General features: G+C 42.2%; 1 protein-coding gene across 26 annotated transcripts in view; it reads right to left on the reverse strand.

Moving 5' to 3' along the window:
• SOX6 (SRY-box transcription factor 6) overlaps positions 1-25898 on the reverse strand; it is a 613575-nt gene that overhangs the window by 59633 nt on the left and 528044 nt on the right. For all 26 annotated transcript variants that reach the window (XM_084855012.1, XM_084855004.1, XM_084855009.1 and 23 more), the window contains one exon: positions 5684-5792. In XM_084855012.1, coding sequence (XP_084711138.1) covers positions 5684-5792 — 109 coding nt within the window. The remainder of the gene's footprint in view (positions 1-5683; positions 5793-25898) is intronic.

Below are 25898 nucleotides of genomic sequence, written 5' to 3' on the forward strand. Positions count from 1 at the left end.
ACTAAATCCAGGGAAGCCCCAAGGTAACTTTCTGCCAGAAAAATACTTTGTTCTGCACTGCATACAATGTACAGGAAAATGAAAATATTATAACTTTATTATGCCTCAAAAGAAAAAGGATGAGGTGAGAATATATTTCTCTATTGTCTCTATTGCTTGCTAGTTTGTTTTTGTTTTTATTACTCTATTATTCTATAAAATTCAATCAAAATAAAAAGTTTAAAAAATTAAAACTAGATATAATTCCCATCCAAGTGGAAATTGTGACCTGAAATATGACCAATTTAGTCACTTATCAACAGTATTTTAGTACATCTGTCAACAACTAAAGGCTTTTAGTTTATTAATGTCATTGTTTTGAATAGATTAATCCAAGTAACTAATTAAAATAAACATTACAGTGTGCAGTCCTTGACCACTGAAATCAATGGGAATATTTCCACTGGTATGAATAAACCTCGACTAGAATCATAGAATCATAGAACAGTAGGGTTGGAAGGAGCCTATAAGACCACTGAGTCCAAACCCTTGCTCAATGCAAGAATCCAAGTCAGAGCATCCCTTACAGATGGCTGTCCAGCCTCACTGTGAATGCCTCCAATGTGGGATAGGGATGGGCAGATTCCCCACCTTCCGGTCCAGAATCCACCCGCAGAGGGGGAGGTGATCCGTTCCTCCCTCAGGAATCCTCTTCGGCTGACTCCGCTCTGTGGCAATTCTGCGGTGCCGCCAGCCAGCTCCAAAGCACCAGCGATACGGCCGCCATGCCGAATTGCTGGCTGAAGGGGACTTGACTGACTGCAGACGCAAATGGCGTCCAGGACGCCATTTGCAGCCGTAAAGGCCTTAGTTTAAGGTAAATACAGCCATGAATGGCTGCATTTAGCTTAAACTAAGACATTTACAGCTGCAAATAGCGTCCTGGATGCCATTTGCGTCCGTGCGTTTCATTCACGCAATAGGCTACGGCAAATATTTGAGTTCCTGTTTTACATGATAGGCTATGCAAGTATTTGCATAGCCTATCAAGTAAATGAAAAGCACGGACGCAAATGGCATCCAGGACGCCATTTGTGGCCATAAAGGTCTTAGTTTCAGCTAAATGTAGACATAATATTTGCGTTCCTTTTTTACATTATAGGGTACGCAAATATTTGCATAGCCTATCACATGTATGAAAAGCACAGGTGCAAATGGCGTCCGGGTTGCCATTTGCGGCCGTAAAGGTCTTAGTTTAAACTAAATGCAGCCATACTATTTGCGTTCCTGTTTTATGTGATGGGCTATGCAAATATTTGTGTAGCCTATCGTGTGAATGAAAACCACAGACGTAAATGGCGTCCAGGAAGCCATTTGCGGCTGTAAAGGTCTTAGTTTAAGCTAAATGCAGCCATTTACAGCTGCATTTACCTTAAACTAAGGCCTTTATGGCCACAAATGGCATCCTGGACGCCACTTGTATCTGCAGTCAGTCCCCTTCAGCCAGCAATATGCCATGGCGGCCGTATTGCTGGAAATCCGGAGCCGGAGGATCTGGCCGAAGAGGATTCCACGGGGGGGCAGGGGTAAGTGTTCTGTTCCGCCACGGACGCTGGGGGGGGGCTGGATTCTTTAGAATCTGGCCTAGGGATGTATGAAAGTCACTTAGCTTTTCGACGGGGTTATTCGAGGTGGGGGGGGAGGCGCTCCGTACCTCCCCCCAAAATCCTAACTCAGCCGGCTCCACTCCGCCTGCACAGGGACGCAAATGGCGGCCGCCGTAGCCACTGCCATTTGCGTCCCTGTATTTTGCCATGATAGGCTACGTAAATATTTATGTAGCCTACCACAGCGGAAAAAAAAAGGGAACGTAAATGACGGTCGCTGTAGCTGCCGCCATTTGCGTTCGCTGTTTGTTTGGTTTTTTTGCCATGATAGGCTACGTAAATGTTTACGTAGCCTATCATGGCAAAATACAGGGACGCAAATGGCAGCGGCTATGGCGGCCGCCATTTGCATTCCCTTTTTTTTTCGCCATGGTAGGCTACGTAAATATTTACGTAGCCTATTATGGCAAAACACAGGGGCACAAATGGCGGCCACTATGCCATTTGTGCCCCTCTGTTTTGCCGTGATAGGCTACGTAAATACTTATGTAGCCTATCACGGCTATATGGAAGAAGCAAATGGCGGCCGCAGACGCGGCCGCCATTCGCAATGCAGCGCGGACGGCAGCAGGTGGGTGCTCCGTTCTGGGCCCATTTCGCGGGGGGCGGGGGGGCTTTGTTCCCCCACGGGTTTCGGGGAGCCAAATGCACTGGCATTCGGCCTCACTGAGATCCATGGCAGAATTCTCTGACATCCCTAATCTGGCCTCATTGGAGTCCATGGCGGGATTCTCCACCATCCCTAGTGTGGGAGAGCCCACTACCTCCCTAAGTAATTGGTTCCATTGTCATATTATTCTAATAATCAGGAATTTTCTCCTGATGTTCAGCCGGAATCTGGCTTCTTGTAACTTGAGCATTCTTCTATGTCCTGCATTCTGGGATGATCGAGAAGAGATCCTGGCCTTCCTCTCTGTGACATCCTTTCAAGTACTTGAAGAGCGCTATCCGATCTCCCCTCAGTCTTCTCTTCTCAAGGCTAAACATTAGGGATGTACGAAACTCACTTACCTTTTTGTGGAATTTTTCACGGAGGGGGAGGCGCTCCGTCCCTCCCCCCGGAATCCTCGACGGGGGGGAGGGCGATCCGGTCCTCTCCCCTGGAATCCTGCCCAGCCGGCTCCGCTCCACAGCAGCTCCATGGAGCAGCCGGCCAGGGCCGTCCGCAGCCGGATTTCTGGCCACTGACGGGCTGCTGCGGCCGCCATTTGCATCCAGCCAGGCTGCCGTGATAGGCTACATAAGTATTTACGTAGCCTATCACGGCAACCCCGCCCAAAAAAACGGCGTACGCAAATGGCGGCAGCCATTTGTGTTCCCTATTTTTCGCCGCTTTAGTCTACGTAAATATTTACGTAGGCTATTACGGTGAAAAAAAGGGGGAACACAAATAGCGTAGTGGGCGCTATTTGTGTTCCTTTTTTTCCTGCCGTAATAGCCTACGTAAATATTTACGTAGGCTAGAACAGCGAAAAATAGGGAATGCAAATGGCGGCCACCATAGGCGCTGCCATTTGCATACGCTGGGTTTTTTTTGGGGGGTAGCCATGATAGGCTATGTAAATACTTACATAGCCTATCACAGCTGCAAGGCCGCCAATGGCGGCCACAGCAGCCCGGATGCGGCCGGCCAGGAGACCAGCCGCTGGAGCTACAGCCGCCGCCGCCACCACCAGAACCGCTGCCGCTGAATCCGCTGCATCCGCCCCAGGTAAGTTCTGTCCCGGGGGGATTCCGCAGGGGGGCGGGGGGGCAGGAGGCCGTTCCGCCACGGATTCTGGGGGGGCGGATTCTAAATAATCCGGCCTCACTAGAATCCGTGGAGGAATTCTCTGCCATCCCTACTAAACATGCCCAGTTCTTTCAGTCTCTCTTCATAGGGCGTTGTTTCCAGTCCCCTGATCATCTTTGCTGCCCTCCTCTGAACCCTCTCCAGCTTGTCTGCATCCTTCTTAAAGTGTGGTGCCAGAACTGGACACAGTATTCCAGATGAGGCCTAACCAGTGCTGAGTAGAGGGGAACTTGTACTTCTCGGGATTTGGAAGCCACACTTCTATTAATGCAGCCCAAAATAGCATTTGCCTTTTTTGCAGCCACATCACACTGTTGGCTCCTATTCAGCTTGTGATCGACAACAATTGCAAGATCCTTCTCGCTTGTTGAGCCAAGTATCACCCTCTTGTAACTGTGCATTTAGCTTCTTTTTCCTAGGGGCAGAACTTGGCATTTATCCCAATTAAATTTCATTCTGTTGTTTTCTGCCCAGCACTCCAGTCTATCAAGATCACTCTGAATTTTGTTTCTGTCTTCCAAGGTATCAGCTATCCTGCCCAATTTTGTGTCATCTGCAAATTTGATCAGCATTCCCTGCACTTCCTCCTCCAAGTCATTAATAAAAATGTTGAAGAGCACTGGGCCCAGGACTGAGCCCTGCGGTACCCCACTCGTTACCTCTCCCCAGTTTGAGAAGATCCCATTGATAAGCACTCTTTGAGTCCGATTCTGTAGCCAACTGTGGGTCCAACAGTTGGCTACAGACTATAATCCATAGGATCTCAGTGAAGGTAATGTTTTCACACAAAAAACATATTCCCTCAACTAATCAGTACAGCCACCAGCACTCCATATCCTTTCATACTGGACATCTCCAATTAAAACGTCACTGTAATTAGTTCTATAATTAATGAGTGAATTGGATAATCCACTTCTTTCCTCTTTTCTTCCTCAAAGTAATGATAATGTATGTTAAGAAACGCTGTAGGGTGTATTCTGATGACCAGGAGCCATACTTACTGGCTACTGATTATTGCCAATGCGGGGAGGTGATCTTCTGTCATCTCTGGCTACATGATTCAACACAGCATTGCCACTTCTCTACAGCAATTCAAATTGCGGGCGGTAGGGGAGAGCAGTCTGTGATTAATGATGCGGCTGGAGACGACAGGTAGCTATTCCCCCATTCTCGTATTTCACTTTTACACTGACATCAGGGATAGGAGAACCAGGGATGCCTGAGCTCCCCCAAATTCTATAAACTTCAGAACTCAGTTCAGTTCGCTCCCGTTCTCATTCTAGACCTGTTTTTTTGGTTCATTGGAATGGGGAAAAGTACACATTTTGCATGGGAAAAGTTCAATTTTTTCAAAAGCGTGAATTTCCTCCCATTGACTAAAGTGTGAAAATGCTATTTTTTAAGTGAGTCCATTTTTTTTAAGTGTGCATTTTTAAAAGTGTGTGCTTTTAAACGTGTGCATTTCTTAATGTGTGCATTTTAAAAAAGGAACATTTGTGAATATATAGACATGTTTCGAAATTTGAATTTTCAGCGAACATGCACTCTCATTTGCCTGCATGTTTGGCATTGCAAATGGGGCATTTTCAAGTTATTTGCAAACTGAAATGAAATTCTCATACATCCTTAATTGACATACATTTCTATGTATTCAGTGGAGAAAGTAAACATATTATGTATATATATGGGGTCTTTGTTTTGATTGGATTGGTTTTTAGACAGCCTATATTGTGCTTTGGAATTGGCTATTTCACCATTGCTTGAGCCAGAACTGATATGCACCCTTAGCTGCTCATATGAGTCTTTATCCATGTATCCAGCATAACATAGGAGGAACTCATAATATAGCCAATCAGCTTCCATGAGTGCATCTTGCTCCAAAACCAGAAATCCCAACTCAGGGAACTTAATATATGATCTATGAGTCACCTTGTTCAACATTACACTACTCATGTGAGCAGTTAAATGCACATATCGGCCAACTGTGGTAAAATATGAACCGACTCAGGGAGAGCTTTATGAGAACAGTTGAAGTAGACTGTAAATAATGAGCAGAGAATGCATATTGTATGACACCATTTTAAAACCAGGACTCATACTTGTACATGTTACTAAAATCCATGCAAAATGCCTCAGAGCTGTGCATGGGGAGTTAGCTACATAATGCTCATTTAAGACATCCAGTTTTAAAGTGCTCAAGGAAAGCAATGCTCAGTGACTCAATAGATTTGTTACATTAACTTACCCTCTGCATCTTCTGGCCTTGTAAGATCAATGACCCCTGGGCCTAGTTTTCCATCCTCACTGGGCTTCCCTGATAGCTGTGGGCCTAAATTCTCAAAGCGTGTTCTTTCCTGCCAAAGAGAAAGGACAACATTAAGTCTTTCTATAGTCTCCTGAGAAACCTGTACGAGGGTCAAGAAGCAACAGTAAGAACCAGACATGGAACAACCGATTGGTTTAAAATTGGGAAAGGAGTACGACAAGGCTGTATATTGTCGCCCTGCTTATTTAATTTACATGCAGAGTACATCATGAGAAACGCCAGGTTGGATGAATCACAGGTCGGAATTAAGATTGCTGGGAGAATTATCAACAACCTCAGATACGCAGACGATACCACCCTAATGGCATAAAGTGAAGAGGATCTCAAGAGCCTCTTGTTGAGGGTGAAAGTGGAGAGTGCAAAAGCTGGTTTGAAACTCAACATTAAAAAAACTAAAATCATGGCATCTGGCCCCATCACTTCCTGGCATATAGAAGGGGAAGAAATGGAAGAGGTGACAGATCTTATTTTCTTGGGCTCCAAGATCACCACAGACGGTGGCTGTAGCCATGAAATTAAAAGATGCTTGCTCCTTGGGAGGAAAGCTATGGCAAACCTAGACAGCATAGTAAGAAGCAGAGACATCACCTTGCCGACAGAGGTTCGTATAATCAAAGCTATGGTTTTCCCAGTAGCAACGTATGACTGTGAGAGCTGGACTACAAGGAAGGCTGAGTGCTGAAGAATCGATGCTTTCAAACTGTGGTGCTGGAAAAGACTTTTAAGAGTCCCCTGGACCGCAAGGAGATCAAATCAGTCAATCCTAAAGGAAATCAACCCTGACTGCTCATTGGAAGGACAGATACTGAAGCTCAAATATTTTGGCCACCTAATGTGAAGAGAAAAGTCACTGGAAAAGACCCTGATGCTGGGAAAGATTGAAGGCAAAAGGAGAAGGGGACGGAAGAGGATGAGATGGCTAGATAGCATCACCGATGCAATGAATATGATCTTGAGCACATTCCGGGAGAGAGCGCAGGACAGGAAGGCCTGGCGTGCTATGGTCCATGGGGTCACGAAGAGTCAGACACGACTGAACGACTGAACAACATAGTCTATATATGTTTACATATCTGACCTTAGTCATTTTATATTATTCTAGTCACACCTTGCCTGCCCCTTTGGATGCTCTCTCCTCTGCCCTATGCTCCCTACTAATTTGTCAGTCCTTACTTGACTTCTGCTTCCATCCTTGTGTTGTCCACCCAATAGAGATTTTAAGGCATATGGTTAGATATGTCTTTGTTCAGTACATTACCTAACATCACATTTTGTGCTTAAGCACTTTATTGTACTAGTAACAATATAATTATTAGACTGGCTTTTTTAAAGAGAGAAACACAGCAGATTAAACAGCAGGCATCACTCTGGAGTTTATAGAGTCTAGAACCTAACGTTAAAAGTTTCAAAGGCTCCAGTACTGACTAAATGTACTGAGCATTAATAGGGCCATTCTCTTCCAGAATACTAGTGTAAAGCCCATGTCGCCATGGTGCTGGTAGTCTGAGCTGAAACATACTGAAGATTTGGAATTCTGGGTAGTGCTGGGCAATAAGAAAATCCCACCTGTTGGGAAGCCTGAGAGGAGCTGGACTTTTTAAGTTGCTGTACCAGCAGATGATGTGGGTGTGTGCTCCCAACTCCTTGGAAGAAGAAGTGGCTCAGCTTAGCCCGGCCTGCTCTGTGACTGCTCCATGTACCTTCTGAATCCAGGCTGGAGCAGAGCCAGGAGGAGGTGGTGCCTTTGCATGGGCTGCTGCTTCCCAGCCTGCGCACTTTCCTTCAGCAAGTTGTTATTATTAGTAGAATTAGTATTTTAACATTGTTTGTGGCTGTAAGGAAAGCACTGTTGGAAATAGAAACACTTGGGAAAGGGAATTGGGGAAGCAGCAACAATGGGATTGTGATGGGTAAAAGGAAAGGGGCAAAGAGGGCTTTTCTTTTCTTGCAGGGGGGCAGAAAAAGATGGTTGGATGTGGGTGTCATGGTGTCCTCTTAGAGACAGAGGGGGAAAGAGGAGACCCCTTCTTTAGGCTGTTGTTGTTTAAAGATAGAAAGATGAGATCAGGGGCATGGGGGGGCTTTCAATGGGCATTATTGCCATTTATTTCTTTTTCTGAAGGGGGCGCTGATGGTGTCCTATTCATTAGTGAACCATATTCCCCCCTTCACATGCACTTGGGGGGGGCAAGGAGGGTGCAGAGGAGGGCAGGGTGGGTTTCCATGGCAACCACAGGGCCTCTTCTCTCACCTCTGGGAGGCCGTATTTGCCCTTATCCAAGTAAGGCGATAACCTCACCACATAATTCACTGTCATTCTCTTGCCTCCTCCTGCTCCTCCTTCTTCCCCATTTTATTTATTTTTATATTAGTAAAGTTTCCCATGTTAACTTCTGGTCAGGGGAAGCCTTTTCTGCACACACACAGCATCTAGAGTATTTGAGAGGAGGATGGATAAACACAGCGGAGGGTGCCATCTTTGTCTCTGGTAGAGAGGTTGTTCTTTTTGAAGGGGTGACAGCAGGTCACACCATCTTTGCTTCTGGCCAGAATAGGATTTTCATTTTTAATGGAGGTGGGGGAGTGGCAGTCGACATCTTTGTTTCTGGCACAGAGGCTTCACTTGTTAATGCGGCAGCAGAAAGAAATGCCATTTTTGCTTCTGACAGAGAGGCTATTCTTATTAACGTATTTTTTTGGCTGCTCAGGTTGTGAACTTTTTCAAAGTTTCAGAATTTTCTGGATGTCCTACACTGCTCAAGTTTCAGTTTAAAACAAAAATGAGCAAAATCAGTCCAGTAGGTCTCTAGTAATCAGCCACACACTACCATATTCTTATATAGAACAACCCTACATTCCTAATATAAAGCTTTATAGTAAATCTACAAGCCAGTTCACAAATTACCTTGGCACCCTGGTTGCCTCTTCCATGCAGCTGCTTCCTGTGCTGCTAAACATGAATAATAGGGAGCCCATGTGGGAGATGTATATGATATGATTACTTCCCATGTCAACATTGCTGGTTACAGAGGAAAGGTGGTGCTGATGTGGTAAGTAACCCTATCATGTGTTCCTCCCATATCATCTCCCCATTATATACAATAATGTAGCAGTGTAGGAAGAAGATATGTAGAAGAAACAGCCCCATGGCATTGGCAATACATATAATCATTTTTAGAAATTAACATCTGAACTTCCTAGGTTCTCTAGAGTTCTCTCTCAGACTAGAAAACCCCCAGCCAGTATGGGCTGGATCTAGAGATGTGCTAGCAGAGGCAATTCTGGCAATGGCACTGTTCCATGAACTCTTGTCCAAAAATTATCAGAAGACATTGTGTGAACGTTATGTAAGACACTGTTGAACACCTTGCCCAAACTGAAGCAAGCGCCTGGATTTCAGTTCTATTCTCATGCAAGAATCTTGGGCTAAGTCAGAAAAAGCCTTCTGCATGTAGAAGAGGCCTTCCACTTGCAGAAGATCCAACCCTATGTCTTCTCGAGTGCGTCTTCATTCCAATGTATACTAAAAGTAAATTTGATTATTGCCAGACATTGAAGTGAAGCTTTAAACAACCCACTACAACTCAGGGGAGTATAAAGTAGGGCAGGAAGCATTATTGTGATGCAGAAATGAAGGATTACAACAGTAAATCCAGAAACCACTGCTAAGCAATGATGAACAATGAAGCTTCTCTCTACATTTCTTAAATGACCTTTGGGGAAAAGATGTTGCCATTGGAGAAATGCTGGAATTCAGAATTTAAAGCGGATTTTCTATTAATGGGGGGGGGGATCACTACCCACACAACCACCACCCCACTCTTAGAGATATGCATTTGCATTGGAACCCTTGAGAAAACACAAGTCTGAATTTTATGCAAGAGGCTTTCAAAGACAAGTATTTCAAAGAAGGAATACTAGATGACAGAAATGGTACTATTATTTTGTCTAGGAATTTGAACTGAACCTCAATGGGAATTTTAAAAAAGAGAGCAAGAGAAAGAAAGGACAGTGCTTCTTCCGAGAAAATAATAACATTTTTGAGTGCTGTAAACTGATAAAGCTGGATCAACACTACTAACACAATAACCAAGAGACAATGTATGTGTCAAGTTGTCAACGAGACCTTCAAATTAGTAGAGGACAAAAGCCTTCCAACAATATGGCACCACAATGTTCTGTCACAATGGTAGCCTCAGTGGTACCCTGTATCTGTAGCAATGTGTTAAATGGTTGTCATTAATTTATTGCTTTCATGGAAAAACACAGTGTGTTTTCCCTCATGACGTGTTGGCACTTCTTATGACTGAATTTGGCTTTGTGTTATGAATGAACACATCATTGTTGTTCATTACTATGAAACAATATTAAATGTCATGTCATCTTGAATATACAATCATGAAATACCAGGTTTCAGTTTTGTGAACAATTTCTGTATGTTATACTTAATGTATTATGCAGCAGAAGAGTGCTGATTGCTGTTCACTCCATTGTTCAGTGACCTAGTTCTGTACTACTGAGCATATTAGACATGGGAAGAAAAACAGTACAAATTTTCTCATCTGAAAAATGTCTAAGGAACTTCGCATTGCTCTTAAAAAAAAAAAAAAAGTGTACATATCAGTTACTAAAAAAGTAACTGACTCTAAAAAGTGACATTTTTAGGGTGATGTTTACTAATACACTAGGGGCCACAGTGGCTTAGTGGTTAAGACGCTGAACTGCAGACTGGAAGGTCGGCAGGTCAGCAGTTCGAGACCTGAGTGCTGCGTGATGGAGTGAGCTCCCGTCTTCAGTCCCAGCTTCTGCCAACCTAGCAGTTCGAAAGCAAGAAATTGCAAGTAGATAAATAGGTACCGCCTCGGCGGGAAAGGTAACAGCGTTCCGTGCATCTCTGTGTTCAGTCATGCCGGCCACATGACCACGGAAGCGTCTTCGGACAGCGCTGGCTCTTCGGCTTAGAAACGGGGATGAGCACCGCACCCTAGAGTCGGACATGACTGGTTGGGGACACCTTTACCTTTTTTTTTACTAATACACTACCTGTAACCAAATTTGCAGGAAGTTGTTAGATTCCCTAGCATATGAATATGCTTAAATGGTCACAGCAGAAAAAACAACACTGCACCAAACTGACATATAATGAACCTAAGACTATAAGAAGAGCCCTGCTGGATCAGACCAAAGGCTTGTCTAGTCTAGCATCCTGTTTCCCACTCTGTCTCTGGCCAACCAGATGCCTCTCGGAACCCACTTAGAGGACATGACAGCAATAGCACTGTTACTCCGCAGCAACTGGTATTCAGACTCATGCTTCCTGTAATACTTGAGGTAATATATGGCCATCATTAGCATTGATAGCCTTATCCTCCATGTATTTGTCTAAGCCCCTTTTAAAGCCATCTAAGTTGGTGACCATCACAATATATTGTGGAAATGAATTCTGTAGTTTAACTATGTGCTGTGTGAAGAAATAATTCCTTTTCTCTGTCTTGAATCTCCCACCATTCAGATTTGTTGGATGATCCTGGGTTCTAAAATTAATAAATTATGAAAGAGGGAGAAAAACGTCTTTCAACTTTCTCCACATTGTGCATAATTTTAGACATCTTTGTCTCCCCTCTCCCCACCATTACTTATCTTTTTCTAAATACCAAACTAAATAGCCTCAAACAGTGCAACATTTCCTCACAGGGAAGTTGCTTTAGTCCTTTTTGAGATGTAGTTACCAGAACTGTGTTGTAAGTGTGGTCGCTAGGGATGGATGGATCTGTCTATTTCTAGTCCATGTCAGTTTCACACATGTTCATTTATAAGTCTGTTTTGTCCCATTTCCTCCTCAATCTGCAATTTTAAAAAAAAAATCTACAAAAAGTTGGGTTTTGAATGCAAAAGCCAAAGGATAAAAGGATAATTGCATTACGGCCTGCACATTAGTCTGAGAACTGCAAAGAGAGATATGATCTCTTGAAAATGTAGACCAAACGAAATACACAAGCATCCCTAGTGGTCATACCATAAGAGTTGTAAAAGGCCTTACAATATTGGCAGTTCTAATTTTGATCCCTTTCCTAATGATCTCTAACATGGAGTTGACCTTTTTTCACAGCTGCCACACACTGGGTTGATGTTTTCAACAAGCTATCCACCATGACTCTTAGATTGCTTTCCTGGTCAGTCACTGCCAGCTCAGACCCCATCAGTGTAAATGTGAAGCTAGGACTTTTTTGTCCCAATGTGCATCACTTTACACTTACTTAGACTGAACTGCATTTGCCATGTTAATGCCTATTCACCCAGTGTGACAGATCCATTTGGAACTCTTTGCAATAATTATACTGCATCACTCTACTTTATTATCTAAAGTAGTCCTCAACTTTGTTTTTTGAAACCTCCACTTTCTTAAAAACACGACGAGGCTCAGCTTTTAATTCTACATTTCTTTACAACAATGCAAAGTTGTCTTCCTTAATTTTCATCTACGTTTCTGACAATAATGATGTTTTGATATGAAAACATACTGAAATAAAGAGCACTGAGAAGAAACATGACTATTGACTATAGACAGGCAGACATAACAATCTGTAGAAGGCGGCTATTTGATCCAACAGTAATCGCCCACTATCAATTTCAATCGTGCTTTGCTATTTCCCCCACCCCCACCCAAAGGCATCCATGTTTAAAATGTGAGAGTTGGACTAGACCTTTTTTGAAAGTTTCTCTACTTGGGAGATAATCGGCATTTTGTACCCCATGTGTCTGTTTTTCAAATATTCGCATTTAAAATATTTCCATAAGGAGTGTTAATGTGACACTGGCAATTTTCATGGCAAAAGAATCTAAGTGTGTTTTAGAAAAGAAAAAAAAGAAAAAATAGCATTCCACTTAAAAAAAAAAAAAATCAACAGAACCTTCTATGTATCAATATGCACATTTGAAGTAACCTTCTAGTCATTCATTCCCTTTGATTTGCTCTAGAAAATATTCTGGGTTAAAAAGAAAGTATCTGAAAGAATATCAATATTTTGACACTGAAAGAGAAAAGGGAAAATTACATGATAAGGCACAGGAAGTGTAAGGAAGAGAAGTGTACATGGTAAGAATACCTAAAAGAATTGAGGTGAATTTATGATTCTATAATAACCTGCAGTGTTTCATTCTTCTAAAATATACTGACTGCTAAATGTGTGTGTATATGTGTGTGTCTGTATATACCCATTGAAAAGTATACTTCAAAAAGTATACTTATAGCAATAGTTACTACTGGGAAAGCAGTAAAGAGGGGGGAAATCTACTACAATATTAGTGGTAAATACAAATGTAAGAGAATTTCTGATGGCAAGGGCAATTTAGGTAAATAAATACATCTGAAATTGAACTAAAATAAGAAAATTATTTTAAAAGGACACAACTGGCAAATTCAATAACAGAAATTGCATCCACATTGAAAATATATAATTGTGCACATTATTCTCATGTGCCCACCTAAATACATTTTCAGTTCATACTTATAAGCATATATGTCCATAAGAACATATCTCCATGTGTGGAGTAACATGTTTGTGCAAATTTACAAATGTACACCCCACGCCATCTGAAATCACAGTCAATTAAAAAATCCAACCATGTTTCATGCACACCAGCTCCCTTGTATGACATCACAAAACCTTGGGCTTATATTTATTTATTTATTTATTTCTAAAATTTATTAGTCACCCTATAGCTAATAGCTCTCAGGGTAACATACAATAAAAATACAGATAAAATTCTAATCTATGTAAATCCAAACAAAAACAGCATAATAAAACAATGAATTGAAAACAGCAATCAATTAAAAGCAGCAGAGGCTAAAACGAGAAGATTTAGAAGTACCACAGAAATAAAACTACTTAAAAACACAACATAACAGCAAAAATATACAGAGGATTAGAGGCCTGAGAGAATAAAAAGGGTTTTACCTGGCACTGAAAAACGTAACAAAGTAGGCAGCAGAAAGGGTACATTCCATGGAGGGTATTTCATAACTGGATGGCTACTCTTGAAAAGGCCCACTCCTGAGGTACCAGCCATACCTCAGCATATGAGGGCACTTTGAGCTAGGCCTCTGATGATGATCTCAGGGCTTGGGTGAGAATATACAACAAGAGGCACTCCTTTAGATACTGTGACCCCAAGCCATGAAGGTTGATGTTATGTCTTTCTAGGTTGACACCACTGGGCCCAGAAATGAACTGTAAGCTAGCAAAGATGATACAATACTGGCCTAACATGATTATAATGGCATGCAATGTGCTAAACATATGCCTGGCTCAGACAGTGCCTGGAGGAACCATTTCTCCATGTGCTGAGTCTCTTTCTCTGTACAGAGAGAAGCATGGAATTCTGTTCTTTTCTCTGCATGGAGGAAGGCAAAATGGGTGGGCGATAGGAGGGGGGGTTGTAGCATGGCCCCAGACCCAATGTCATTGGTCTGGGGGGCAATTTGGCCCCCAAACCAAATTAGGTTCCCCATTGCTGCTTTAGGGCAGCCACCATACTAGCTGGAAAATCCTCCAGAACCCTCTGGAATCCATTAGCCTCATGGGGTGGGGAGAACCAATCTAATATGTCACCCACCCTTGCAGAGAGGAATACTTTCTACAAGCATATATCTCAGCAGGAAATGTTCTGACCATGACAAGGATATAGGTGTGAAATCCCCTCCTGCTTCAGACCACCATCCTCTGTCCAGTACAAAAAAATGTTTAGAGTGTGTCCAGCTAGATATGTTGGGCTGATTACATCTTGGGACAGCTCCATGATTGTCATGGCAGCCATGAAGTCTAAGTTGCTCCAGACACAGTGCCTCCAGCATGGATATTGAACAAATAATTGAAGTCTTTCAGAATCATCATTCTACGATAGGGATGGACAGACTCACCCAAGTCTGCCTCAGCACTGCTTGCTGGGCCCCTGCTGGCCAGCCGCCTCTGCTTGCCACATGTGGCAAGATGCAGGCCGGTCCACAAGTGTATGGCCAGCGGCACGCTGCCACCCTATCCCTCAGCGAGTTGCTATTTTGCATAAAAATAGTGGCTCCTCCTTTTACATAAAAGGCCTTTTACACAAATTGCAACCATAAAGCGGCCATTTACTCAAGATTATAGGTGTAAATTGCCCATTTACGTCTGTAATCTTGCATAAATGGCTATTTTATGGCCACCGTTTGCATAAAAGGCCCTTTATGTAAAAGAACAAGCTGCTATTCTTACGCAAAATGGTGGTTTGGCATATCAGTCGGGACCACCGTGCTTGCCCCACTTGGTATGCAGCAAGCTGGGCAAGCGCAGCGGTCTATGGAATGGAGCCCAAGAGGCCAAGCAGGGGGGAGTCCGCTGAACTCCACTCCCCTCTTGGATGCCAGCAACATCCCTATTCTAGGACTTCTCAGCACCAAATCCAAGGCTACCTCCATCAGCACAGGCAGAGATACTGATGGAATAGTGGGGTGGGTGGTACACCAATAGAATCCCTAATCTGTTCTGAGCACCCAGCACAAGATACAGACACTCCAGAGAGTGTGTTCTATAGGCCTAAAGCTCTGGGCATATGTCTTAAGTAAACCCATTAGCAGAATCTTCCACAGATATATTATACACATACTGGAATTCCAACATGGGGCATGATCACTAGATCACAAACTTTTTCTAAGTACAAATCTGACTCCTTTGATTCCTTGGATATATAGAAAATACATGCATTGCTACTTTAAAGATGGAGGGTGTGACAGAACACCAGGGACAGGATTCATTTTGCTAACAGCTGAATCTTTATTTTCCATTCAGTGACATGATTAGGCACTTATTTATGCATTGTCAGGCACAAACATGCAGGCAGCATAAAAGTTATTGAAAAAATTAAAGCCTGTTTCGCTGTGTTGCAGGACTGTTGGCTAAGTGCTTTGAAATGGTGATGTATGAGGTGGATGTTGCATATTAAATAAAGATATTTAAATGATAAAGCCCCCTTTAGTGAGCACTGATGAATGATAAATGTTTGAAGCCACAAGGCTGCACCATCCGTCATATTCACATGTTATCACAGTCAATGATGGAACAACCCCTGTGATGACAGATGGACTGTGAGATCATTATCTCCTTATTTCCAGAGTCACCAAACCAGTCAGCACCTCAAGCATTATTTTTAACTTTGCATTACATTAATAACTTTCTCCACACTTCTGTGGTGAAAATGATCAATTCTTTCCTCCTGTGTGTAAACGGAAAATGGACTAACGTATTCAGCTGAAGGAAGGAAAGAAAAGAGCACGCTGTTCATCCACTGGAGAAGGGAGGGGGAAAGGCAGCTGGAAACTTCAGCTAAGTAGAACAAATATAAAATTGTGATCTCAGGGAAGAAAAGTAATGATAACAGTAAGCACACAATAATGGCTTTTCTCTGCACTTAGGTAAAAGCTGAATTTTTGATGTGCACAATATATTTTCATAAAATTTTATATACTATGTTTTATACACTTATTGGCTATTCCATAATAATGTGTGCGCTAACAGTAAAATTGCTCTCAAATTTATGTGCGTTATTTATTCGTTCCCACGTAACAATGCTTTTTGTTGTAAAAAATATTCTGTTTATTAATGTAACTTTACAACTACTGCATCCAAGCTCCGTGGTAAATTAATGACATTTTTATTATTTTATAGTGTCATTAAATTTTTACTGATCACTCCATCAAACAGGAGCCATAAAGGCCATAATGTAAACTGGGACACTTAGATCAGGGGAGCAGGAAACTATTCCATATCATCTGAAGTAAACGGCTTGCTATAAATGATATTTATACCATCTTTAAGCATGTGAGAATACTTGGACAAGTTTGGCAAAACTGTTTCAGTAGTGCAGTAGATTGTGTACTTAAATAACAGTTTACTTGCCAGCAAGCCAAGAGAATGTGTTGCGTGTGTTTTAAACCATATGAAAGATGACTGATTGCATCCATCTCTTGGAAAACAATATATGAAATGTAATAATATACCAAGCACCCCTCCTTTTGGGATTACCACAACTGATCAGACCATAACCATTCCTCAAATTATTTCAACATGCTTCTGGGGGGGGGAGGGGGGCGGGTGGCCTTTCCATATCTGAAATGTATGCAGAGGCTAAAGTGGAAATTGGAAAATGGCATACATGCTGATCGTTGTGTGAAAGGGCTTTCGTCTTCCCCTTAATCTTTGCAAACAAATACGTTTTGTTTAAGTAGACACAGTTGGACAGTGATGTAATGCTCTTTATTTCAAGAGTCTAGTTTTGTAGTTACCAACATGTATTTAAAGAGCCAATTTTGAGACTCCCTATTAATGTGGGTCATTTACAGAAGCCACAGAGCAAATGCCTCTGGGACCGTTACACACTCCGCGGACAATATTCCAGTTGCAAAGCATGCAAATAATTTCAGCATGTTGTTTTTACACACACACACCATACATTACAGCTAAGTTATTTCACATTAAGCCCACTCCAAATAAATAAATAAATCAGTAGCTTGTTTGTTACTTAGTACTTCCTCTGTTCAAGCACAGAGATAATAAACTCACAAAGGGGGATATATATATATATGATAGAATGATTTCTAGAAAAGACAGCACTTGCTGTTTCTGCACTCACCGCCGCTACAAAATCTAGAAGGTACTATGATGTTAAATCTCAAATCAGTGAAGGACAATACTCCAGGTCCCCAAGAGGAGCCATGTCAACAAAGTTGTGCTGGGTTCAAACAGATAGTTTCTACTGCAAATCTAATGTGTCTATGAAACAAGAAACAATGCTCTGGAAAACATGCAAGTGCCTCCATTCTTGTCTGCAAAGGTCAGGTTGTGCATTGTCCAAAATATCCCCTTACTTTGTGCTACACGCTGTTAGAAAATTAAAACAGCCCCTAATGAGATCTCTGACAATATCTTAGGAACAGTAAGGTTAGTTAAAGATTACCATGCAAGGATTGTTTAACCCAGGGGTGCAGAACTTCAGGCCCAGGGTCTCAATCCGTCCCTCTGGGAGTCCCCAGTTGGCCACACACCCTTCCCTTGTCCCCAATCCCTTTCCCCTGGGTGGTCTCCTGGCTTTTGTGCAGTTTTTCCCCATTCTAAAAGGGTGAAATGTACAACCCCCTGAAAGAATCTCCAAAATGGAATTCAGCCCTCAGACTGAAAGAGGTTCTGCACTTCTGATTTAAGCCTTAGGATTCCTACCTGATCAGGAAAGATGCCCTGAAAATTGTTGCATATGGATTTATATATTTTTGTTTTTGTGGGCAAACATTTAATGAGAGACCTCAACAACAACAAAATCAGCTAGCTGTCACTATCCATGCAGCTACTGATAGACAAACTGACAAATGTGATGATTATTATGTGTTTGCTTGAAATATGTACAATATCAGAACTGTAAGAAGCTGAAAGGGTTTATTGAAAGTTCTTGAAGTATCTTGTACAAGAAGGTGAAAGGTAATACAAAATTACATGTGGAATGTCAAAAGTTTGGATTGTGTTGCCGATACTGGATTCTATTCCATTGAGATAATAAAGAGTGATCACAGGATATATGCTCCAGCCCAATCTGGTCTGTATATCTTTCTCAAGCCACCCAGTGAAGAATGAAGGTCTGAGGTAAAATATTGTTTAAATGCTATACAAATTTACAAACCAGAATGTATTGTGGAATGTAATACCCTTGTGATTGTAAATGAGTAACAGTGAAAGGTTAAAAGCTTATCTCTGACTGAAGCCTAACTGTTACTTTGTATGCAAGGCTTACAGACGGCAATCTGCTGTCAGTAAAGTTGCTACAGTTAGTTAGCAAGGAAATTTTTTTAACTGCCTTAGTGATTTACAGTTAATCCTGCCAATTTATATATTGGACAGGAGAATAAGAAGTTCTGGTTTGATAGGCCAGTTAACAAACGTCTATTACCATTAGCTCATAAATATAGGCCAATGGGTTGGCAGATAAAGAGGTGGTAGAAGGTCATTGGTCAGAGTGTACTGACTAAGAGAGTATTAAAGGAGCAGTGGAAACCCTTGAGCCAGTGTGGCCTGTTCAGGCAAAGAAGACCTCGAGGAAAGGGGAAGCAGGAGTAGTGCCTAGGCAAGAAGAAGAAGAAGAAGAAGAAGAAGAAGAAGAAGGAGGAGGAGGAGGAGGAGGAGGAGGAGGAGGAGGAGGAGGAGGAGGAGGAGGAGGAGGAGGAGGAGGAGGAGGAGGAGGAATTACTGAAGGCAGAGGCTGTGAGAGGTAGCAGGGAGCTGAAGCCTCAAAAGGTGATTCTCCAGGAAAGTTTTGGGCCAGATTGACAGCAGAAGATGGTCACAAGAAGACTTTGGAGAAGGCAATTAATTGACTTCTTTTTTGTTCTATTCTGGTCCTCAAGTCACCAACCAGACAGAAGACTTCAGTGGAAACTGAAACAAGCTTGCCAGACAGATTATTCATCTCAAGCAGCTGGGAATCCACTGTGAGAGACAGCTGAGAGACTGTGTTCAAGACTGTATCCTTCCATTTCTGGACAGGAGAACTTCAGATCTTGCCCTCTCACTTGGTTGGGAGTTGGGTGGGTGTAGGAAAAGGATAATTGGAACTGGTTTTTAATTAACAGTGAACTTGGATAAGATTGTAGCAGTTTCCTTAAACAGTACCAATCTAAGTAAGAATTAGATTGGTATTGTTAGAGCACAATGATAAAATTTAGTTTTGTATATCATTAAGCTTCTTAGTATGTAACTAAAATATAAACTTGTAAGGGAGCAATTCTATGACCCCTAGATATTGTCTGAGGGGCCATAGGATACTGGGGATTGTTCCCTCCGAGATCAGACACAGAACTCTGACCTCAGAAGGGGGAGTCAGAGATCTGCCCCACTTCCCCCACCCACTCATAGCCACCATGGAAAGAACCACCACAGCTGCCCTTGAAGTGGAGGAAAAGGGGTGTTCCAGTTGGTGGGGAGGGGAGGAGACCAAAGAGGCCAGGATACAAGTAATCCTGAGCCTCTGCCAGCCTCCTTCGCTCCCACTCCAAAGAATATGCAGGGCAGCAGGACAGGGAGGCAAAGATAGTCTCCACTGCTCCTGCCCCCTGTATTGGATGATCAGAAGTCTTGAGTTCAGGGGCTTCCAATCACTGAGGGTGCAATTGTAGGATTGCATCCGTAATAAATCTCCATGCCTGTTCATCCCATGCCTATAGCCTATGACCCTGCTGCTATATATTTGATGCTAAGAGGATAAGGTTTTATTAGTTCTTAGAGATAAAGAAGTAAGGTATATTTATAAAATATTTTTGAGGTAGGATTGGTGAGCCAGGTCTTCCATATCGGGTGGCGCTGTTGGGATGTAATTCCCCATTCCTTTGGTGGCACAGTGGTGGGATTTAATCACAATCCTTGACACACCCCAAGAAGAAAAAGGAAATGAGGCAGTACTCAGAACCATGGGAGGCCTCTGTGATGCATCAGTCATGCAATTGCTCCAGCCTTCTCACCTGACATGTGTCTCCTTGCATTGCCTTATTTTATCTTCAGAACTTCAGGGCGAGTTACATTGTTGGGAATACATGTATACCTGTATTCCTCTTGGAACCTCCCATACTGTTTCAAAAGGGCCCCAGCCCTCCAGAGCAGATTTCCAGGGGATGCAGGGGGAGGGAGAACCAGTGAATATCAGTTCCCTGACTGAGAATGTTTCATGAGTGGAACTCTGCTCACAGCTCTCTGGACCCAACCCCATGTGCTAGGACAGCAAATAAGAAGTAACAATGTTTAAAACCCTAAGGATTCGGAGGCTACTTTAATTGGTCAAGACTGAAGCTGAGGGTAGGAGGAAGAGGGGAGTGACTGACAATTCATAATGGTAATTTTTAAATGTTATACTCTTCAGGGAGTGGGGAAACCTCATATGTTTCTCCTTCATGAAAGATGTTTTGATTTAAACCCCTCCACACCTCCAAGCATATATTCACAAATCCTGAACTACTCACACACTTGCAGTCACTCCTAAATTATAGACCTTTTCCAGTTAGATTACTTTCATCAGAATTGTTGCACTCACTGACCCCCCCCCTTTAAATAGAACTTTTTATGTATTTGTTCATCTGGTTTTAATATGGTTTTAACCAATTGCAAGGTTATTTATAAAGTTTGCAGCTCCCCAGTAGTTAGAGTTACGAAGCATTCAGTCTTAAGCATATCCAGTTGTGTGGTAACCCAGCTACTGCTTTCATGTGGTTTCCATCTTTTTATTTATGCACAAAAGCATGATCCATGGCAATATCCAAACACTTTGCAATTAACCCTTTGTTTTAACGAGAGATGCGTATCATTTATATAGTTCAGCCAAAGCATCACGCAGATTAATTCTCATAAAAGGTAACACTCTGCAGCCTTCTGTTTAGATTAATGAAGCTCCACCAGACTTGAGAGTAAAGAGCTTTAGCCAATTCAAATAGCCCCTTAAGCAAGTGGAAGGAGAGGAAAAGGGACAGTTTATGGCATGCTTTAGTATAAACCTACTGAGGGCAAACAGAATCCAGACTCTGCTTAAAGATTTCATATAGGTAAATACATTTGGAGACAGAAAAAATTTGATGACACATAGTGCAAGCTATTCACCTGCATGGACACAAAGGTCTCCCTTCCTTCCTGAGCAGTTCCTTCCTTTTCCTTTCATCAGCAGCCATTCACAAGACTGGAGATTTATTTCACTTGGTAGCATCTGGGCCACTGCCAATGCCAGGAGACTAGATTTAATAGGCCGATGATGGATTATGCAGGACAAACTTTATATTATTATGCATGATGATCAGGAAATGCATCACTTCAGAGAAGTACATTTTGCATTTCATATCATGCTTCACAAACTCTTCTTTCTTTCTTTCTTTCTTTCTTAGTGGGAGATGAGCCATTATGAAAAGCCATGGGAAATTACTAGCAGCAGTTATTCTATTATTATTTTTCCTATATCCATACCCTAGTTAGTCCAAAAGTGATCAGAGCAGCTTACATTAGGTTTCCAGGCAGTTCAGGCAACTTACAGAACCTGACATGCTTAGCTTCAGCAATAAAACTCCATAATATGCCATTAGAGCATTCACTGAACAGAGAGACAGCAAGATTGACTATCTATGCTTCCCCCACCCCACTTCCATTCCACCTTGTAGTCAATGACTGCACTGGATGGAGATCAATGGACTTACCCTATTATATCCTGATCAGAGTGTTTTCCTTCAGTAGTTTTAAGGGTCCTTCTATGGGGCCCTGAAAATCCAAATCATCACCACCAGTAGTTTCTATCTACAATATACTAGTCATAGTCCACTGGCCTAAGCACTTCCTTTTATTTAAATTATCTTTGGCTATTACCTGCGGTGTAAAATCTGTAGTAAATAATACAATGGAGCATTTACGTCTGGAGTAGGCAATGTGGCACCCTCCAAGTGTCTTGGACTACACCTCCCATAAGCCCCAGTCAGCATGGCTAATGGTAAAGGATTAAGGGATAATCCCTTTATAGGAGGGCACCACATTGCCCATCTCTGATTTACATAAACAAATCCCACTTTTTTAACTTACAGAGGGTACTTCTATCCTGTAAATATCAGTCGTATTAACAACTAATTTACATTGCTTTTCAAAATATCTAGTAAGCATCTTTGACTAATAAATGTAACGGGGGCGGGGGGGGGGATAACATGATTCTTCTCATTGTGTTTAGACAGTTTCAGTTCCATTGTGCCATACTATTAATTGCAATATGCACTCCACAAGAATTAGAACATAATTTATAGACTAACCTCACATAGGCTAAGTAACCAAAACGATGTATATAATGCAATGTTAATTTTAAGGCAGTAGGCTCAAGACAGAGATACCAAGATGCCAATGGCTCACTGCATGATTATTATTACTGCATACAGTAATTTGATGGAGATGTCATTCACATCTGGACACTGTCATGAATAGCTTATTCACAACTGACAGCAGAGGAAGACAGTCATTTGTTCCCTGATACACACTGGTAACCTGCATCACCATTTGTTCACCCATATAAAATATCTGTATCAGTCCTTTATTCCTCTGCACGGAATACGATCCAGTATTCGTACTGGATTGTGTAATTCAAGATTGCATTTCTGAAAACACCTTTAAGTCAGGAGGGCATTTTATTAAGGCTGAAATCTCAAGCATACTTACTTGGAAGTAATGAGTGGTAAGCTGTCCCGTGCACCACTCCCACCTCCATAATGTGTTTCGGTTTCATGAGCTTTTTGTAGAAGCTTCTCAGAAAGGCATAGCCTTTTCCATTTTTTTCTAACAAAGCTCAGGAAGACCAAGCCAGCCTTCCTTCCCTGTCCCCTTCCGAAGACAACTTACCTTTGAGAAGGTGGTGGAACTGGCAGTGTGGAGGGTTCACTGGATTTAAGAAAGGCTCTGGAGGCTTCGCCCTTAAGGTCTGGATGCTCCTGAGCATGTTCTGGAACATCATTTCTGCCAGCGTACATGGGTTTTTAGCTTCCTATCTCTCCCAATTCTTGGGCTGAGAGGCATAGGAAACGACAACTCCCACGGATTCTGTCAGGGAAGGATGCATACAAGCCTTACGGATGAGATCTAGAAGGCCTCTTCCATCTCCTGCCCACCGGCTATTCTCCACCTTTGTAATAAATTTGCTTGGGTAGGATGGTCAACTGGCAAGTGGTGTTGGCAGGCAACGGTGGTCGAACCTATTACAAGTTTGGCCTGACCTTCCAAAGAGGTTAGGCTCAGCTTGTAATGAACCTTAACATTCTGATCAAGGGGAGATCATATTCCAAACCTCAGAGTTCTGAAATTCACCACTTTCACTACCTGAAATTAAGTCTCATGCAAATCAATGAGGCTTACTTCTGGAAAAACACACACAGAGAGAGGACTGGCCTGCAGATAACTTAACAACATGAGATGAGATTATATAGATAGAATTGGATATCATAATAAATGCAAAGTTAGGGGTAAAATTAAAATCCAGGCTATGGCAACAGGAATGTAGAAAAAATATCTCAAAAACAACAACAATTCTAAGCAGCAATATCAACCTCTTTTTATAGCAAATAAGGGTATCAGTTCATGCTTTGAAGGAAAATTTTTGAACAGGTAGGAGGTTTCAGAGCAAGTTTCGAAGGTCTGTTCTTAGACATATTAAAGGTATATATTCTATTTATATAATATAAAAGCAATATAATTTAAGAACATTTTTGTGGTTATTTTGTTGTGGCTATTTTGTTACCAAGAGGCTCATCCTTGCTGTCATTTCAAGTATCTCCCCAGCACTCTAGCAAGATCTCAGTTTTGTAAGGGAACAGTAGACTAAGCTGGGATGTAGTCTATCAGGATAAGAAAGTATATTCACAGTGTACAATGCTCATCCTCTATGATATAGACCAAAAGAGTAACTCTTGCTCTATGCAAGGAGGAGTGAGACCTCCACCATTTCCAGAAGTCTTGCTCTCTGACAGGTTCCTAATGCAATCAAGCTATCTAAGGTGCACCCATGTAACTGACCATCTAGAGCCCTGACAAGGAAAAGCATTGTGTCTAAGGCACCGCCATCACTGGAAAATAAATCACACATTAGCGCCCATCAAGTTTAGGGAACTGCATCCCAAATATCCATACAACCCTCCTCTTTTACACTGCACTTTTGCACTGACCACATATGGCAGGAATACAAAATTCTACACTTATCATCTACATTCCGTCACCCCTCTATTGATCCTGGGGCGGGGGGGGAAGCCTCCCCCAAACCAAGGTTTTTAAACAGTGATGGTTTTCTGTTAGAGTTTAGTTCATTCCCACCAAAGTTGATTATTGACCTACTTTGACCCATAGCTGAAGCCAGCTTGCCTTCCAGAACACTCTTCTTTTGGCACCAGTTGGTAGAGCTCAAGAAAAATCCAAGATTTGTTTTGTTCCACGTTCTGTGTCATACAAAGGGACCTACAAGGGCTTAACTTGACTTCAGTACCCCAGCATACGGTGATGCCTGTCCTCTTATCAGGGTGTTGTTTAGAGCTAGGGTGCCTAGCACATTCATAAGATGTAAGGAACTATGCAAGCAACCCTAGCGTTCCAGTCCCGAAGATGAAGTCCCAGATCACAGCACTCGCCCGTGAGGAAGAGTCATCTTCTACCCTGTTCACTTTGGACTCTTCCATAATAATAAAAGAGAATAAGTGTCTGTCTGTCTACACCATAGTGCCAAAACCATGAAAACTGGGCTCCTGAAACATGGCATACTAATGGTACCCTAGGGGCATTCACCTTGGAGTGATGTTTTTTTAATAATTAGTTTTAATTAATTTTAATGTGTCCATGTGTTTGAAACCTGCAATAACACCTTCAGTCACTAGATGGCAGACTTTCCTAATCAGCACTTAGCTTTGCAGGTCTCACCGTTTGAAGCCAGAGGGGAGTAGTCTGAGGGACAGAGTTATATGGCTGGCTCCCCCTGCTGTGAGGCAACCCCCTTCAGGGAATGGAGTGGACAGACCCCTCCCTCAGGGTGCTATCGTGCCTACCAGTGCCAGTGGGCATCGTTTTACCCAGACTGAATGGACACAATGTGTCTAACTCTAACAGCTGCCTAACGGTTGTACAACAATTTAAACAATAAAACTTTGAAACAATAAAAACAAGAACATTAAAAACAGTGAAAACATTATAATTACACATTTTGAAAGGTCTTAAAAGGCCTTTATTAATGTCTAGTTAAGCCCTCTGTTACACAACTATCTTTTCATTTACCATTTTTTTAATGCTGTGCCCAAGAGGGAAATGTGCTATGCACTAAAACATGTGCTTTTGCTTGCAATAATGCATGCATTTATCACTCAAGATATTTGCATATACCTGAATTGGACAGGGGAGTGAGAATTGCTTAGGTGTTTATCTGCCTGATTCAGTAATATTTTGTATCTGTTTCAAGCATGTGTTTTAGATGCACATTACTTTGTTTGTATGCAGGAATTCTCGGTAATTCTCAGAAGGAAGCCTAAGACACCTCTGAAGACACAGGATGGATGACAAATGGAACAAGGATGCTAACATCA

The sequence above is a fragment of the Heloderma suspectum genome, chromosome 1 (genome assembly GCF_057233095.1).
Source record: "Heloderma suspectum isolate Gila_16-S chromosome 1, 16-S_ref, whole genome shotgun sequence".
NCBI lineage: Eukaryota > Metazoa > Chordata > Lepidosauria > Squamata > Helodermatidae > Heloderma > Heloderma suspectum.